A 17938-nucleotide genomic window follows, 5' to 3' on the forward strand; every position below is an offset into this window, starting at 1 on the left:
GACACAGCGGACTGAAAAGTTTGAGCATGTAGACATTAAGAAAGAGGATGTGCTGGAGCTTTTTGAAAGCATCAAGTTGGACAAGTCACCAGGATTGGATGAGATATACCCTAGGAAGTTGAGGGAGGAGATTGCTGAGCCTCTGGCAATGATCTTTGCATCATCAATGGGGATGGAGAGGTTCTGGAAGATTTGAGGGTTGTAGATATTGTTCGCTTGTTCAAGAAAGAGGGTAGAGATTGCCCAGGAAATTATAGACCAGTGATTGATAAATTGATGGAGAAGATCCTGAGAGGCAGGATTTATGAACATTTGGAGAGGCATAATATGATTAGGAATAGTCAGCATGGCTTTGTCAAAGGCAAGTCGTGCGTTATGAGCCTGATTGAATTTTTTGAGGATGTGACTAAACACATCGATGAAGGTAAAGCTGTAGATTTAGTGTATATGGATTTCGGCAAGACATTTGACAAGGTACCCCATGTAAGACTTATTGAGAAAGTAAGGAGGCATGGGATCCAAGGGGACCTTGCTTTGTGGATCCAGAATTGGCCTGCCCACAGAAGGTAAAGAGTGGTTGTAGGTTTGGAGGTATGGGTTAGTAAATTTACTGAAAAGATTGAGGGTGTTGTGGATAGTGTGGAGGGCTGTCAGAGTCTACCTTGGGACATTGATAGGATGCAAAACTGGGCTGAGAAGTGGCAGATGGAGTTCAACCCAGACAAGTGTGAGGTGGTTCATTTTGGTAGGTCAAATATTATGACAGAATATAGTATTAATGGTAAGACTCTTGGCAGTGTGGAGGATCAGAGAGATCTTGGGGTTCGTGTCTCAAGGCTGCTATGCAGGTTGACTGTGGAGTTAAGAAGGCATACAGTGCATTGGCCTTCATCGATCGAGGGATTGAGTTCGAGCCGAGAGGTAACGTTACAGCTGTATAGCACCCTGGTCAAACCCCACTTGGAGTACTGTGCTCAGTTCTGGTCGCCTCACTACAGGAAGGATTTGGAAAATATAGAAAGGCTGCAGAGAAGATTTACAAGGTTGTTGCCTGGGTTGAGGAGCATGCCTTATGAGAATAGGTTGAGTGAATTTGGCCTTTTCTCCTTGGAGTGACGGAGGATGAGAGGTGAACTGATAGAGGTGTATAAGATGATGAGAGGCATAGATTGTGTGGACAGTCAGAGGCTTTTCCCATGGCTGAAATGGCTAGCACAAGAGGGCACAGTTTTACAGTGCTTGGAAGTAGGTACAGAGGGGATGTCAGGGGTAAGTTTTTTTACGCAGAGTGGTGAGTGTGTGGAATAGGCTGCTGGCGACTGTGGTGGAGGCGGATACAATAGGGTCTTTTAAGAGGCTCCTGGATAGGTACATGGATCTTAGAAAAATAGAGGGCTATGGATAATTTCTAAAGTAAGTACATGTTCAGCACAGCATTATGGGCCAAAGGGCCTGTATTGTGCTGTAGGTTTTCTATGTTTCTCTACACTATATCCTATCTGCGGGAGGTGGAGCACCAAACCCTACAGAACACCACTAGTCACGAGCAGCCAACCAGAAAGGCTCTCTTTACTCCCACTCTTTGCCTCCTACCTGTCAGCCAATCTTCCATTCATGTTAGTACCTTCCCTGTAATACCATGGGCTCTTAACTTATTAAGCAGCCTCATGTGTGACACCTTGTCAAAAGCCTTTTGAAAATCCAAATACACAAATTCCACCGACTCGCCTTTGTCGCCAGTACAATTTTATATTCGGCAGTGTGCGGGGGCAATGGTATCAACACGGGTGATGCCAACAGGCTCAATAAACTGATTGGAAAGGCCGGCTCTATTATAGGAGTCAAACTGGACACACTGGAGGCTGCGGTGGAACAAAGGACACTGCGGAAAATCCTGGACAGTGTTTCTCACCCTCTGCATGCCACCTTGGCTGAACAGAGGGGTATTTTTAATAATAGATTAAAACAACTGTGCTGCTCTGAAGAGCGCTACGAGGTCATTCTTACCCTCGGCCATTGGGCCAACCTACAGCTGGGGAAGTAATGAACCCTTCCTGTTAGACTGTTTGAGCTAACTTATTTTTTATTCTTTCTTACTGCTCTTCTATTATTTGTCTAGCTGTGCACTTGTAATGCTACTGTGACACTAACCTCCTTTGGGATCAATAAACACATCTTTCAGAAGCCTGGCATGTACTCCATCTAGTCCAGGTGACTTAGCTACATCAAGACCATTCAGCTTCCCCAGTACCTTCTACTTAATAATAGCAATGGCAATCACACACTCACATTTCTGTCATTCTGTGAAGACTGTCATTAAGGTGAAGACTGAAGGAAAACACTGATTAAGTTAGTCTGCCATTTCTTCTCCCCACCACCCCCCATTACTACCTCTCTAGCGTCATTTTCCATTGGTCCAATATCCAATCTCATCTTTTACTCTTTGTATACCTGAGAATAACTTTTTGTATCTTATATGATTGACTAGCCTACCCTCATATTTCATCTTTTCTCTCTTTATGGCTTTTTAGTTGCCTTCCTTTGGTTTTAAAAGCTTCCCAATTCCACCTTCCCACTAATTTTTGCTATATGCCTCCCCTTTTGCTTTTACATTGCCTTTGACTTTGTCAGCCATGGTTACTCATCCTCACTTAAGAATACTTTTTCATATTTGGAATGTACTGTATCTATCCTGTCTTCCAAATTGCTCCCAGAAACTCCAGCCATTGCTGTTCTGCCATTATCCCTGAAAGTGTCTTCTTCCAATTAACTGTTATCAGCTCATCTCACGTGCCTCTATAATTCCCTTTACTCCACTATCATACTACCTCGGATTTTAGTTTCTCCTTCTCTAACTGCAAGTTGAATTCTATATTATGATCATTGCCTCCTAAGGGTTCCTAGTTCCCTACTCAAGCCTGTCATAACACCGAATCCAGAATGGCTGTTCCCCCAGTAGGCTCAACCCCAAACTGCTTTAAAAATCTATCTCATAGGCATCCTGCAAATTCCTCCTCTTGGGATTTCCCCAATCTGCCTACATTTGAAATCCCCATGACTATCACTCGACTTTTATATCTCTCATTGAAATTTATAGCCCATATCCTGGCTGCTGTTTGGTGGCCTGAAAATAACTCCCACTAGGGTCTTTTTACCCTTGCAGTTTCTTAACTCTACCCACAAGGATTCTATATCTTCCAATCTTATGTCATCTCTTTCTACAGATTTGATTTCATTTTTTTACCAACTGAGCCACCCAACATCCTTGTAGTAATTTTCGGGCCGAGACCCTTTGTCAGGACTAACTGAAAGGAAAGATACTAAGAGATTTGAAAGTAGTGGGGGGAGGGGAAAGTGCAAAATGATAGAAGACGGGAGGGGGTGGGATGAAGGTAAGAGCTGGAAAGGTGATTGGCGAAAGTGATACAGAGCTGGAGAAAGGAAAGGATCATGGGATAGGAGGCATTTCCCCCTTTACTTTCAAATCTTAGTATCTTTCCTTTCGGTTAGTCCTGACGAAGGGTCTCGGCCCGAAACGTCAACAGCGCTTCCCCCTATAGATGCTGCCTGGCCTGCTGTGTTCCACCAGCATTTTGTGTGTGCACTTTAAATGTCACTCTTTTTGTAATATGCATGTGTATTTAGAATGAAAATTTTTAAAATCACATACATTTGATTTTATTTATTAATTGAAGGGTATAATGAAATACAGTACAACAAAGAAAATCTTTCATGTCTTGTAAACTTATTTCTCATCCATCTTTACTACAAATCCATGGTCTATAAACACTGTCCGGTTAATTTCACAGATGAAAGATACATATTAATCCTCATTAGATCATCCAAATGTTCCTCTTCTAGTCTGTTTCTGGATTTACAAGTGAGTGAATTGATAAGACTGAATTCAAGTACACAGTTAGCACTAGAAGCTTGAAATGTTCTGACAAGGATTGACAGTTCTTCAGATTCTTCATTTTTAAGCATGTTGTTCGTCAGTGAATTTCTTAATTGAACCAGTCTTAACTTCCTCAGAAATGACAAATCTGAAATCAAAATATTGCTGCAATATTTTTGAGGCAACACTTTCGTCATAGTTTGTAAGAGTAATCGAGTATTCTTTTGTCAGTCTCACAACATTCAGAATTGGTTGCATTTGCAGTAGCAGCAGGGTCAAAATCCTGCCATTCTCTTCAAAGAATTGTCACACCATTATTCTTGCCAAGCGTAACATTTGCCCCATCTGACGTAAACATCAGAATATCAAGATTGCTTCAACAATAGTGATACTGTCACATAGTTAGTTTCAAAATACCCACAACAGTCTCATAGGAAGTTTCATTTTCCAGTAGAAACAAAATTAAAATTTGTCATTTTCAGTACAGAAATGTCTGTACTTCTGTCAGCAATTAGTGTATGGAAAGCAGATTTCCACAGTTCTTCCATTATCTGTTTCTGAAACACAAAGTTGATGCACTCAACAGATTCAAACACATTCTCATTTAGATATATACAGATTTAGCCAAATGAGTATGAATTTCCGGAATAAAATATTAAATTTTAATTGCACAATGATGTTATCAACTACTACTTAGACCAGATCAGAGTTAGATTTCTTTCAAACATCTTGTTTCACTCTTGCTTCACATTCTTTTCCAGTTTCAGTTAACGTGCGCAAAATTTAACATTTCTTCTGGTTGTATAATTTGACAATGCCACCTACATGAATTCTCTGGTTAAGATGTTTTAAGTAATTTAACTTCCCTTCTTCCAATTTCTTTCCACCACTGAACTCACCCTCTACTTTCACTGCTGCACAAATGGTGCATACATCACAAGTATCTTCTTATGTAAAAATATTTCAATTTTCTTTTTTGACGTGAAGATGGTAGTTCTGTATCTATGAGCTGCAAAAAAGCAATTCTACCTTAAATTTTGTACAAGCTTTGTTCTTCAAAGCATTTAACTCTTCAGCTTTTCTTTTTGACATCCTTAGGATACTCAAAAATAATAATTATTATTAGATAATACAAAAAATAATAATTATTATTTGAAAATTTTAACAAGGTAAGCCGAAAAAATTATAATTTTAATAACTAGTCATGCAAACAATTTTATAAAAAAGTTTTTACATTTTTCTAACAATTTTAAGTAAGAAAATCTCTCATTACACTGATTGTTTTTTGGAAGTTTGATTACAAAAAAAATTCACATCAAACAAACGCAAACCACAACACAAGTAAACGATGCCAGGCAGTCAAAACAACTGACAGATGCAATGGCAAAAGTAAAATGTTTTGACTAGATGGCGTTGCTGTTCAGTGACTGACGGTATATTAACAAGGAGCTACCAACTTCCAATCTGTGCTTACTGTTACAATTTGTAACAGCGTTTTAAATTGAAACACTGACAATACAAATACGCTGAAGCTCTAAAATGTTTCAAAGTAAATGTTGTGGTACATTTATTTAGAATATTTATGGATTATATTCATTAACACACAATTTCACACTATTTCACAATTATATTAACATAGATTTCAAAATTATATTGACATTACATAAAATTCCATCTGTGTGGCAACAAAGGCAATGTGTGCAGCAGCATTTTGGTTACTGTGTGGCTGTGCAATCTCCCAGCTTAGAGGGAACAGTGGAGCTCACTCATCACCTCTGCCTATTCTTTCGATACAATGTGAATCTTTCGATGTTAAGCCAACTATAATCTTCTTTCAACCATGACTCAATGCTGCCCATGACATCATGCCTGTCAAACCCTAACTGCGCCACAAGATCACCGACCTTATTCTGTATGCATTCAAATATAACACCGTCAGTCCTGTATTCATCACCCTTTTCGATTTTGTTTTTGTTACACTTAAAGAGCATTGCACTGTCTGCAATTTTGCCCTATCATTTGTCTTTTACGTCTCACTACATACTGCATCTAGTTGTATACCAGCTGCCCCTTCCTCAGCCCTATCACTCTAGTTACCATCCCTCTGCAAAATTACTTTAACCACATTCCACCCCCCCCCCCCCCCACCAAATAGTTCTAGCAACCCTGTCTGGAAGGATATTAGTCCTCTAGAGTGTAGGTGTACCCCACCCTTTTTTGTACAGGTCATACCTTCCCCAGAAGAGATCCCAATGATCTAGAAATCTGAAACCCTGCCCCTTCACTAATTCTTAAGCCATGCGTTCATCTTTCAAATCAACCTATTCTTACCTTCACTGGCACTTGGCACATGCAGCAATCTAGAGATTACTACTCTGAAGGTTCTCCTTTTCAGCTTTCAGCCTAACTCTTTATAATCTCTCTGCAGGTCCTACTCCCTTTTCCTACCTATGTCATCGGTACTAATACAACTTCCAGCTGTTCACCTTCTCCCTTTAGGACGCTGTGGACTTGATCTGAGACATCCCTAACCTGACAACTGGGAAGCAACGTACCAACTGCATGACTCTTTCACGTCCTCAGAAACGCTTCTCTACCCCTATGGAATCCGCTATCATTACTGCACTCCTCTTTTCCCTCCTTCCCTTTGAACCATAGTGCCAGAGATAAGGTCACCGTGGCTTCCGCAGGTAGGTCATCCCCTCCCACCCAGCTGTATACTTAATATTGATGCCGGCCAATGGTGTAGTGGCATCCACACCAGACTGTGAGACAAGCGGTCTTAGGTTCAAATCTGGCCAGCTCCTTGCACGCTTTCCATCCATGCAGTGTTGAGCATCGAGCTAGCAACTTGGCCTCATAAAAAAACAGATAAGTGCAAGGGCAAGGTTGCCACTCAATGCACAAGATGCAGACAGGAACTCAGAACTCATTATTCAGGGGAATAGCCAAAGGGTTACTCTGCACTGGCTGCCTATCCCCTCTCCCTCTCCTGAAGTCACTCAAGTACCTGCCTCCTGGAGCTCGAAAGTGACTACCTCCCTGTAGCTCCCATATATCACCTCCTCATTTTTCGCTGTGAGCAAAAAGTCATCCAGCTGCAGCTCGATGTACTTTATGCAGATAGCTATCAGGGAGACAGGAGGTCCCACAAATTTCCCACACTTCACACAAGGAACGTGCCACTAACTTTGGACACATTTTCTGTGCACTAGCTACGTACTCTCAAAAAAAAACTTACTTAGAACCTCCACCTTGCCCAAGCCTGGCCACTCTAACACTGTCCATTTGCACAATGGCCACTCAGCTTACACCTCACTTCTTTTTATTATTATTAATAGATCATTATGATTGCAGCCTGATGAAAGCACCCGAGCTCTTAATAAATCTCGTGCTGACTGCAACCTGCCAGTTTCCAGCTGGAATGACATGCTTTCCTTTCCAAAGATTGAGATCTGATATACTAGTGTAACAAAGGAAATATTTGTCCACTCCCTTCAGTAACTTGAAGGCAATTTACAAGGTTTATTTCCAAGTTGCTTCATAAAATCTTCACCCTTACACTAAAACGGTTGTCCGGGTTCTCCTTGCTGCGACTGGTGTGGTATTGATCTAGATGCTATCCAGCAAATCCACCGCCGCATTCAAAGATCGATGGTGAACTGACATTCACAGCAGGACTGAAGTGCTCTTTGAGACCACTTTACGCTTATCATTTGCCTTTTTGACCCTGTAAAAAGTTTACAAAAGGCATTGAAGGGTGAAGGGCATCATTTCAGAAGAGATAGCTTTAGCCTCTAAGGTAAGCTCTTACATCACATTGTTACGGTGAGACTCCACGCAGGTTAAGAGAACAAATCCTCATCTTTAATCTGGTCATGGCTCAAGCGTCTGGACTCAGCATCAAATTCGCCGAATGTCTCACAATGGGTCAATCCTGCCTGCAAGCATCTGTGATGTGGCTTAGTCCATTGTTATAGTTTAACAATTCTGGTACGTCCCACTGCCCAACGAGAAGCTAACAGTATTTCTGCAGTCAGACTTGGAGACTTTCTGATCACTGTTACCCTGAGGAGATTGATGTGAACTCAGCAACGGCAATGCTAATGAATGCCAAGGGTAGGTGATCAGACATTCGTGTTGGAGATTATTAATATATGAAACTTCTCCAATATGAATGCTACAGGTCACTTGTTGCCCAAAATCTCTACATCACACACCCAGAGAGAGAAGAAGAAGCAAGGCCTCACTCGGCAGAAGGGTCCAGAAGCAGATGACGTTCAACAAAGGTGATTTGCTAAAGAAGCAAAAGTGACGCAAAGAGTTTGCTTTTCCCATGCAGCTCCAATTGGCATTTTAATTCAGTGTAAGTTGGATCCAGTACTTTCTTTTAAGCCTCAGCCTCAGTAGATATTCCCTTCATCTACCGAGGTATGGATACCGGACTTGATCTCATTGCTCCATTTCAATTGGTAGAAAATTGATCATCTACTCATCTGAAAGATACCTTATCCATATTTTATCTCAGAATTACAATTTTGGTCTGAGTCCCAATTCCTTAGAAAAGAGAAGGGAATAAGGAGGTTAACAACCAATTTCATTCTTCCTCAGCCTAGAGATCTCAAGGGACTAAGAACATCAGACATAATTGCAGTGAATTCATCTTCTTCTTCTTCAGTCTGCAGAAACTCATGCAGGAAATTCAAGGGAAACCTCTTCACCCACAGAGTGGTAACCATTTGGAACCCTTCACCACAGGGAGAGGTGGACAGCAGGCATAGATTGAAAAGGGCTGTCATGGAACAGGAACTCTGGCAGGGATCAGCTGGGCTGAGTTGACTCCCTACTGTACACATGGTGTTTTGGAGGTTCTCTAAATACCTAAGACAGAGTTTAAAATAGAATTTATTTGTCACAGATGCAGAATATTAAACTCCAGGCCCATTAAAGATGAAAATCAGCAGAAGAAACTTCTCCAATTCCCAGTGACCAGGGTGGAACACTGGGTGTGATGAACAGCAGCAATAATTGCAGTCTGACATTAACTGCCGCTTTTGAACTTGCTTCTGGATACAGCAACCACGATGGGCAAATATCCAACACGCAGCTTATTTAAACTTCGTCCGCAGTGTGATCTCAACAGTTTTTTACAAGATGGGATAACTGAGTGAATCCCTTCCCACATTCAGAGCAGATGAACAGGCTCTCCCCAGTGTGATCTGACTGGTGTGCCAGTAGGTCAGATAACTGAGTGAATCCCTTCCCACAGTCTGAGCAGGTGAATGGCCTCTCCCCAGTGTGATCTGATTGGTCTGTTTGCAAGTGGGATGACTGAGAAAATCCCTTTGTACATTCAGGGCAAGTGAATGGTTTCTCCCGAGTGTGAACTGATTGGTGCGTCTGCAAGTGGGATGACCGAGTGAATCCCTTCCCACATTCAGAGCAGGTGAATGGCCTCTCCCCAGTGTGAACTCGCTGATGTACCTTCAGCTGAGATGACTGAGTAAACCCCTTCCCACAGTCTGAGCAGGCAAACGGTTTCTCCCCAGTGTGAACTGACTGGTGTGCCAATAGATCAGAGGACCGAGTGAATCTCTTCCCACATTCAGAGCAAGTGAACGGTCTCACGCCAGTGTGAACGGACTGGTGCGTTTGAAGGTGGGATGAACGAGTAAATGCCTTCCCACATACCGAGCAGGTGAACGGCCTCGCCCCAGTGTGAACTGCCTGGTGTGTCTGCAGGTGGGATAACCGACTGAATGCTCTCCCACATTCGGAGCAGCTGAACGGCCTCTCCCCAGTGTGAATTCGCTGATGTACCTTCAGTTGAGATGACTGAGTAAATGACTTCCCACAGTCTGAGCAGGAGAATGGCTTCTCCCCAGTGTGAACTGACTTGTGTGCCAGTAGGTCAGATGACCGAGTGAACCCCTTCCCACATTCCGAGCAGGTAAATGGTCTCTCCCCAGTGTGAACTAACTGGTGTGCTTGTAGGTGGGATGACCGAGTGAATCCCTTCCCACATTCAGAGCAGGTGTACGGCCTCTCGCCAGTGTGAACTCGCTGGTGTACCTTCAGTTGAGATGACTGAGTAAACCCCTTCCCACAGTCTAAGCAGGTGAATGGCATCTCCCCAGTATGAATTGACTTGTGTGCTAGTAGGTCAGATGATCGAGTGAATCCTTTTCCACATTCTGAGCAGGTGAATGGTCTCACTCCAGTGTGAACTGACTGGTGTGTCCGTAAGTGGGATGCCCGTGTAAATCCTTTACCACATTCAGAGCAAATGAATGGTCTCTCCCCTGTGTGAACTGTCTGGTGGGTCTGCAGGTGTGATAACCGAGTAAATCCCTTCCCACAATCTGAGCAGGTGAACGGCCTCTCCCCAGTGTGAACTCGCTGATGTACCTTCAGTTGAGATGACTGAGTAAATCCCTTCCCACAGTCTGAGCAGGTGAATGGCTTCTCCCCAGTGTGAACTCGCTGGTGTGTCTGCAGATCAGATGACCGAATGAATCCCTTCCCACAATCGGAGCAGATGTATGGCCTTTCACCAGTGTGAACTCGTTGGTGTGTCAGCAGATCAGATGACCGAGTGAACCTCTTTCCACACACGGAGCAGACAAAAGGTTTCTCCCCACTGTGAACGGACTGGTGTGTCTGAAGGTAGGACGATCGAGTGAATCCCTTCCCACACTGGGAGCAGACATATGGCCTCTCCTCGGAGTGAGCTGGCTGTTGCTTCATCACGAGGTATGAATGAGTGAATCACTTCTCACAGAACAGTTGAATGGTCCCTCTGCCTTGTGAACTCAATGGTGTGTCTGAAGGAGGGCTGAGTGAGTGATCTCTCCCCACACACGGAAATAGTGAACCGTCTCACTGTGCAGTGAACTTGCTGATGTATCTTTAGGAGGGCTGAGTGAGCGAATCCCTCCCCGCCCCGAGAGCAGCTATCAGCTCTCTGGCAATTTATCAAGTTAGATGTCAAACGTAGTGAATCCCTTGCGCAATCAATGCAGTTGAAGAACTCATCTCTAGTGAGCAAATGCTGGTGTGTCCTCAGCAACCCGGTTCCAGTTGATCTCACGGAGTTACAACATTTCAGAGACAAAGCACGTGTCTAGCTGGGATGAGATACTTCTTCTTTCCAAGGATCAACAACAGGTATTTTGTGGTTACAGAAGAAATATCTGGCCGCTCCTTAAATATCTGGACAGACAGAGCAGAACGGAGGTGTTGTTGTGTTTGAGGTTCCTTTACACAAATTCTTTGCCGCTTCTAACCTGTGAATAGATTTACAAAAGACATTAAAGGGTGAAGATCAGAAATTCAGCTGAGAGAATTTTAGATTCTATAGTGAGCCAGATCTGTCATCACACTGTTTTGAGTTTCAACCCAAGTTGGAGCAGCAACTCATCTGTTAACAGAAGGATCGGGCATCCAAATTGACCTGCTGAGGTAGAGTGTGCCGCAAAGAGACAGCGAGTACATTTGCTTTAATTATAATCCCCTCAAATAATATCAACAAGCTCAGACAGTCAAATACAGACTTACATACATTACGATGGCGGTGACACCCTGACAATCTTTCCACATTAAACTGTGTCTGTCTCGTCTGGGTCCGACCAAATGCCGAATACTATCCTTTGCCTCTCTCCTGGCGAGACGCTTGATCCTCCTTAGATGGAGAGATGTTGCCCCACCCACACATGCGCAATGGCTTAACGACATTATGGCCTGCTTGGACCTCGAAAAAATTCATTATTCAGTTCTTAATTCGGATCTAAAGTTCCATAAGGTCTGGGGACCTTTTATCGAGTACTTTCATAACCTTCCTCTTGACTAGGGTTTTTTTTTCTTTTTTTCTTCTTCTTTTCGGTCCCTTGCTTTCAGCTCCCTTTTTTTTTCTGGTAGTAGGCATTCTTACCCTCTGTTACTAAGTGTATTCACAGTCTGGGAGTTTGACTGTCCGGACTTATACTCTTTATACTGTGTGGTGGTTGGTCTGGAGTTGTTGTTGCTTTTTTTCTTGTGTTGTGGGGCTTGGGGAGGACACTAAGCTCACTTGTCTTTAATTTAGGTGCTTTTTTGTTAAATTCTCTTCCTTTGTAGCATATTGTTATTGTATGCTTAATCTTGCACTGTACTAATGCTCCCCATTGGGATTTGGGGTTTTTAATTTTGTAAAATGTTTTGAAAAACTAATAAATTTTTTTTTAAAAAAACAACTGTGTCTGTCTCGAAGATCTCAGTTTAGCAATTAGATGTTGCCTTTACACATAGAAACAGAAAATAGGTGCAGGAGTAGGCCATTCAGCCCTTCAAGCCTGCACCGTCATTCAGTATGATCATGGCTGATCATCCAACTCAGAACCCTGTACCTGCTTTCTCTCCATACCCCCTGATCCCTTTAGCCACAAGGGTCATATCTAACTTCCTCTTAAATATAGCCAATGAACCGGCCTCAACTGTTTCCTGTGGCAGAGAATTCCACAGTTACACTTCATCGGAACTGCACCCAAACAATATATGCTGCACCGTTTCTTGAGAAAAGCACTCCATACAAATGCTCATATCATGCATATTAATTCTGAACAAATTTTTCAACCTAGCATGTCCAATCTGGAAACGTGTCAGAGTAACTTCTTCGTAGAGTGCGCCCAATACTTTACTAATGTTGCCAATATTAGGTAACTAACTTTATGCCCTCTTCTGTTAACCTAGTAAACCAATACTAACTGTAACCTGCGTAGATGTAAAGGCACTTCACCCATTTCTACCACTAATACCGGAACTGGGGATTATTTAATAGCATTACAATGTAATCTCAATGCTCGAGCTTGAATCTTATCTCGGCGCTTCACGATCACTGGTGGGTTGACCCATAAGCAACACATCCAAAATCAAAGACAGATCTGATTAAAACAATATACATTCGCTTAAGCGACCTCCAACTCGCATTCCAATCCACCAAACTGAGGGCTTTTTTTACACCTCTCTGGAATTTTATTCGCATGCACCTTCCATGTCAGCCTTCTGTCCATCCGTATACCTAGAAACTTCACCACTGACTCTTGTTTAAGAGTTGAGATCAATTGTGGGTGTAATGTGCCTTTGAGGAAAACAACTAACTTGAGTCATTGCAACAGAAAATTTAAATTCCTGCTGATGTCCCCATTCCTCTGCTTCATTAAAAGCTGCCTGCATTTTCCTAACTATATAATTTATATTCCTGCCTCTCTTTCACACTGCACCATCAGCAGATAACGATTTGGAAATGTCTGAGCCAACATTTAAGAAAATATCATTAATCATAACATTAAAAAGGAGTGGGCTACACACACTTCCCTGTGGAGTCCCACTCTCTGTCTTTAGAGAATGTTGTCTTCACCCCAACCTCTATCTTCCTGTCACACAAAAAATTCTTGAATCCAATTGAATATTTTCAACGGTTCAATTTAATGTCAGAGAATGTATATAGTACACGTGGCCCCCATTTTTTGAACGTTTGCTTTACGACAGCTTGCTGTTTCGAAAGACCTACATTGGTACCTGTTTTTGCTAACCAAAGAGGATTTTCGCTTTTACGAAAGAAAGATGCCCGCTTTATACGTGTGTTTACCCTGCGAAAGACTACAATGACCCCAAAGTCTTGTGCGGGCAGTTGTGTGTACATAAGTGTACATGTGTATGCATGTACGTACGTAGGCGTGTACACACACATGCATGTAAATGCCGATTTTTTTTCTCCAAATCAATTTTGGCTTGCTGTCTTCCCAATTTTGAGAAGTGAAACTACACAGTACATACAATATTTCTACTTTATATAGGCTGTGTATTTATCATATCATTCCTGCTTTTACTATATGTTAGTATTATTTTAGGTTTTATGTGTTATTTGGCTTGATTTGGTAGGTTATTTTTTGGGTCTGGAAATGCTCAAAAATTTTTCCCATATAAATTAATGATAATTGCTTCTTCGCTTTACGACATTTCAGCTTACAAACGGTTTCATAGGAACGCTCTACTTTCGGATAGCGGGGGAAACCTGTATACAACCTGAAATTCTTAACTCTTCAGACATCCACAAAACAGATGAAATCCTCCAAATGACAGAAAACGTTAGAACCCCAAAGCCCCCCTCTCCCTGCCACACACAAGCAGCAGCAATAGCATCAACCCTCCCCTCTCCTCCTCTCTCTACTTGCTCCAGCAAAAGCATCAACCCCCCCCCCCCCCCCACCCACCATGTAAGCAATAGCACAGCCCACACAGACCATGATCAGGAGTCCATCAAAAACTACCGTCCATCCCACCATGTCAACATGAGGCACTCTCTCTCATGAATGAGGGCCGGAGAGGAATTGCTCCTGTCACAGTGAGAGGGGAGGCCAACAGCTCACTAATTTGATGTTACAATCTACCACCTACTCCCATCTTTTCCAGCTTAAGCAGCAACCCTTGTGCCCATAACATAGCATAAGCTTTCTCTACATCATGGAAACCTGCTGCCACTGATTCTTTGGCCTTACGAGTATCAGATTCCAGACTTAACACTGAGTCCAAGGCCATTCTCCCTTTACAAAATCCAGACTGGTATACAGCTAATTTTCCACTACTTCCCACAAAATAAGAAAACTTGGCTATAACTACCGGTATTCATTCCATTATCTTTCATATGTGTGAAATAGATCTAAAACTGGAAGGATTTGATTGGTCCTCACCAGGTTTCAATGCAGGGATAACAACTGCTAATTTCCAGGAAGCAGGAAGTCGCCTGACAGCCCATAGTATATTAAAAGTTTCCAAAACCGATGCGAGTTACAAATCTGACAACTGTGTAAACATATTATAACAAACATCACCTTTTCCTGGTTTTGTCTGACCAACACTATTAATAGCCCTTTTAAGTTCACAGAATGTAAATTCAATATCCAAGCAAGAAGTGGAACATTCTTTCCTCTCAGCAATCTGAGGATTGGTTGCCAAAGCTGGCTTTGTACAAGACCTCTCTCCATTACTAAAATTGACCGAACTATGTACACTGACAAGGAAAGATCTGCAGATGCTGGAAATCTGAGTAACACACACACGATGCTGGAGGAACTCAGCAGGCCAGGCAGCATCTATGGAAAAGAGTACAGTCGACGTTTTGGGCCGAGACCCTTCGCGGTGTCTGAAGGGCAGCATGATGTCTCAGCAGTTAGAGCTTTCTGCCTCACAGTTCCAGCAACCAGAGTTCAATCCCAATCTCCACATCAGAACACATGTACACTGACATCTGTTTTCGCTAATAATTCTGCTTTTTCAGAGTCGGTTACTTCCACCTTCTCCCCACTAAAACCAGTAATGCATCAAGTTTTCTAACTCCTATTTTCTGTATCATACCCCAAACTTCTCTAACAGTATCTCTGACCCAGTACCATCATAGTACGTTCTCCAATCCATTTTATTTGCCTTTCTCATAAATTTTCTAACTAAAACTTGAGCTTTTTATATTGTATGAAAGCTGAATAGGAGTAACACTGCCTAACTTTCCAACAAGTTTTATTCCGTTCCATCACAGACCATCCATCCAACAGGGAATAGCTCTCCTTTTATTATAACCCAACAATCTAGGCAACTGATTCCTCAGCTATTGAGTCGAGTGTAGAACACGAGACACTATTCAGGAAACCTACTTTCTTATAAATCATCAAATACATCCCAAGTTGTCTATTTTTAAACTTCCATCTGGGGATACAAGAAACCTTCCTCAGATACAGATCCACTGTACAGATACCGGGGAAATGATCACTCCCCACCATTATACACTTCCTAGGTACACACACTTGCTATACCCTTAGACACAGTGCGTAAGATCTATAGCAGAAACAGTGTTGTCAAATATTTACTCCTACCATCATTCAAGCACACCACTTTGTCTCCCAAAAAGTCATCCACCTCCGTCCCACTACACGGCCACATAGTACCACGAGTATTAAAATCTCCAGACCATATAACCTTATATTTCCCATTTCCACCCACACTTTCCAATATATCAAGTGTTAACCTTTCACAAGGGTTATAAAAAAATGATCTGTACAGTCGGCCCTCCGTATCCATAGGGGTTTGGTTCCGGGACCCCCCCCCCCCCCCCCCCACAGATACCAAATTCCGTGGAAGCTCAAGTCCCGTATATAAAATGGCGTATTTGCATATAACCTACACACATCCTCCCGTATACTTCAAATCATCTCTAGATTACTTATAATACCTAATACAATGTAAATGCTATGTAAATAGTTGTTATACTGTCTTGTTTAGGGAATAATGACAAGAAGAAAATGTCTGTACATGTTCAGTACAGATGCAACCATCGTAGCTCTTCTGGGAATGTTGATGCTGCCTTGTTTTGACCATTTAATGGCTGTTTAGGAGCCATTTTTTCACAGAAACAAAGGGTGCACACAACACAAGTAGCGTCCGAACGAGACGCGAGGCGAACAATGCTCAAACAACGAGTGCTGGAGAGAGAACTTCTGGGTTTTTTTCTCGGTCCCGATCTGTGGTTGGTTGAATTCGTGAATACGGAGGGCCGACTGTACTTTACTGTTCTTTCCCCAAATTTCAACCACAATTGACTCATAAACAGCCCCAATTTCCACCACTCCTCCACCATGATCCATTTTCCAATCACGTCTTATATCACCATAACTTTGTTTCATAAACTTACAGATGATTTGAACGTACACATATAACATCAGGTTTATCTGGTAAATCTTCAATACATTTCTTAACTTCTTCACCATTAGCTAACAAGTCTGAACACTATTGACTCCATCTTGTAAAGTGTAATTTATAACTTCGAAAGTCCTTTATCCTGCAATTTAAATTTTTTTAAATTGTGATACAGTGTAGAATGGGCCTTTCCAGCCCTACAGCCCTGATTTAATCCCAGCCTAACCACAGGAGAATTTATGATGTCCAATTAACCTACCGACCAGTGCGTCTTTGGACTGTGGGAGGAAATCTGAGCACCCAGAGGAAACCCACGTGGTCAAGAGGAGGATGTACAGACTCCTTACAGATAGCGGCAGGAATTGAACCTGGGTCACAGTACTGTAAAGTGTTGTGCTAGCCACTATGCTACTGTGTATATAATTTTTATTAATATAATTTAATATAATTTTTCTCTTCTACTTTTACTCGTGCTAGACAATTTACCACATCTGCCATGAAAATGAACTTTGGTTTATTAAAAAAAAATCAAATCCTTTGTTATAAATCCTGGACTTTACACTATGCCTTTAGCATCTCTGTATTCTAAATATGAACTTTCCATTGACACAGTGCTCCGTGCTTTCTGCATTTGAAATGCTCATTTGAACCTTGCACACTGCACTTCCACAGCTTTCTTATATACAGGTAACCCTGCATAGGCAGAGCTATGTTCCCATCCGCTGTTGCTTATTTTAGCTTAACACTTTCTTCATAATTGCCATAGTGAGCAAGCCTTCAGGAATTTCATGGTGCACCTTGCTGGTGCCGACTCTCTGGGCGAAGAGCTCGGAAAAAGCGACGCAACAGATTTTTACATCGTATGTCAGCGTGTTGTTTGTTACCTCTCCCCTCTCGCTGGGAAACAGGGACACCCATTTTCTCCTTCTATCCTTCGACCGCAAAACTTTCCCACAACATTTACTATCTTTGCAAGGTACTAAGAGAGCTGGTGGTGTGTGGAATTATCGGGTGAATGAGTAGATTTTGGGGTACTGCAAGCCCATGTCTTTAATAATGCTCGCTGCATGCTTGAGCGCTCGGTGGAGGGCGCTGCTGCTTTTCTGGGGGTGGGGGTGGGGGGGGTCGTTGCCTTACTGCTGTGTGTGGTGGGGAAGTTTTAACATTTTAACTATCATTCATTCTTTGGGGCACTCCTCTGTTTTTATGGATGTCTGTGAAGAAAAAGAACTTCAGGAGGTATATTGTATACATCTCTCTGACATCAAGAGCACCTATTGATAATCATGTTCTCCACCATCTTGACCATGCCCCACTTAA

The 17938-nt window shown here is 42.3% G+C and overlaps 1 protein-coding gene across 1 annotated transcript in view; it reads right to left on the reverse strand.

Annotated features, from left to right (window-relative positions):
• Positions 1-3662: 3662 nt before the first annotated feature.
• Positions 3663-17938, reverse strand: part of LOC140716516 (uncharacterized) — a 49335-nt gene continuing 35059 nt past the window's right edge. The window contains exon 3 of the mRNA XM_073029315.1: positions 3663-10496. Coding sequence (XP_072885416.1) covers positions 9032-10496 — 1465 coding nt within the window. The 3' untranslated portion in view covers positions 3663-9031. The remainder of the gene's footprint in view (positions 10497-17938) is intronic.

Source organism: Hemitrygon akajei, chromosome 25, assembly GCF_048418815.1.
Source record: "Hemitrygon akajei chromosome 25, sHemAka1.3, whole genome shotgun sequence".
Lineage (NCBI taxonomy): Eukaryota > Metazoa > Chordata > Chondrichthyes > Myliobatiformes > Dasyatidae > Hemitrygon > Hemitrygon akajei.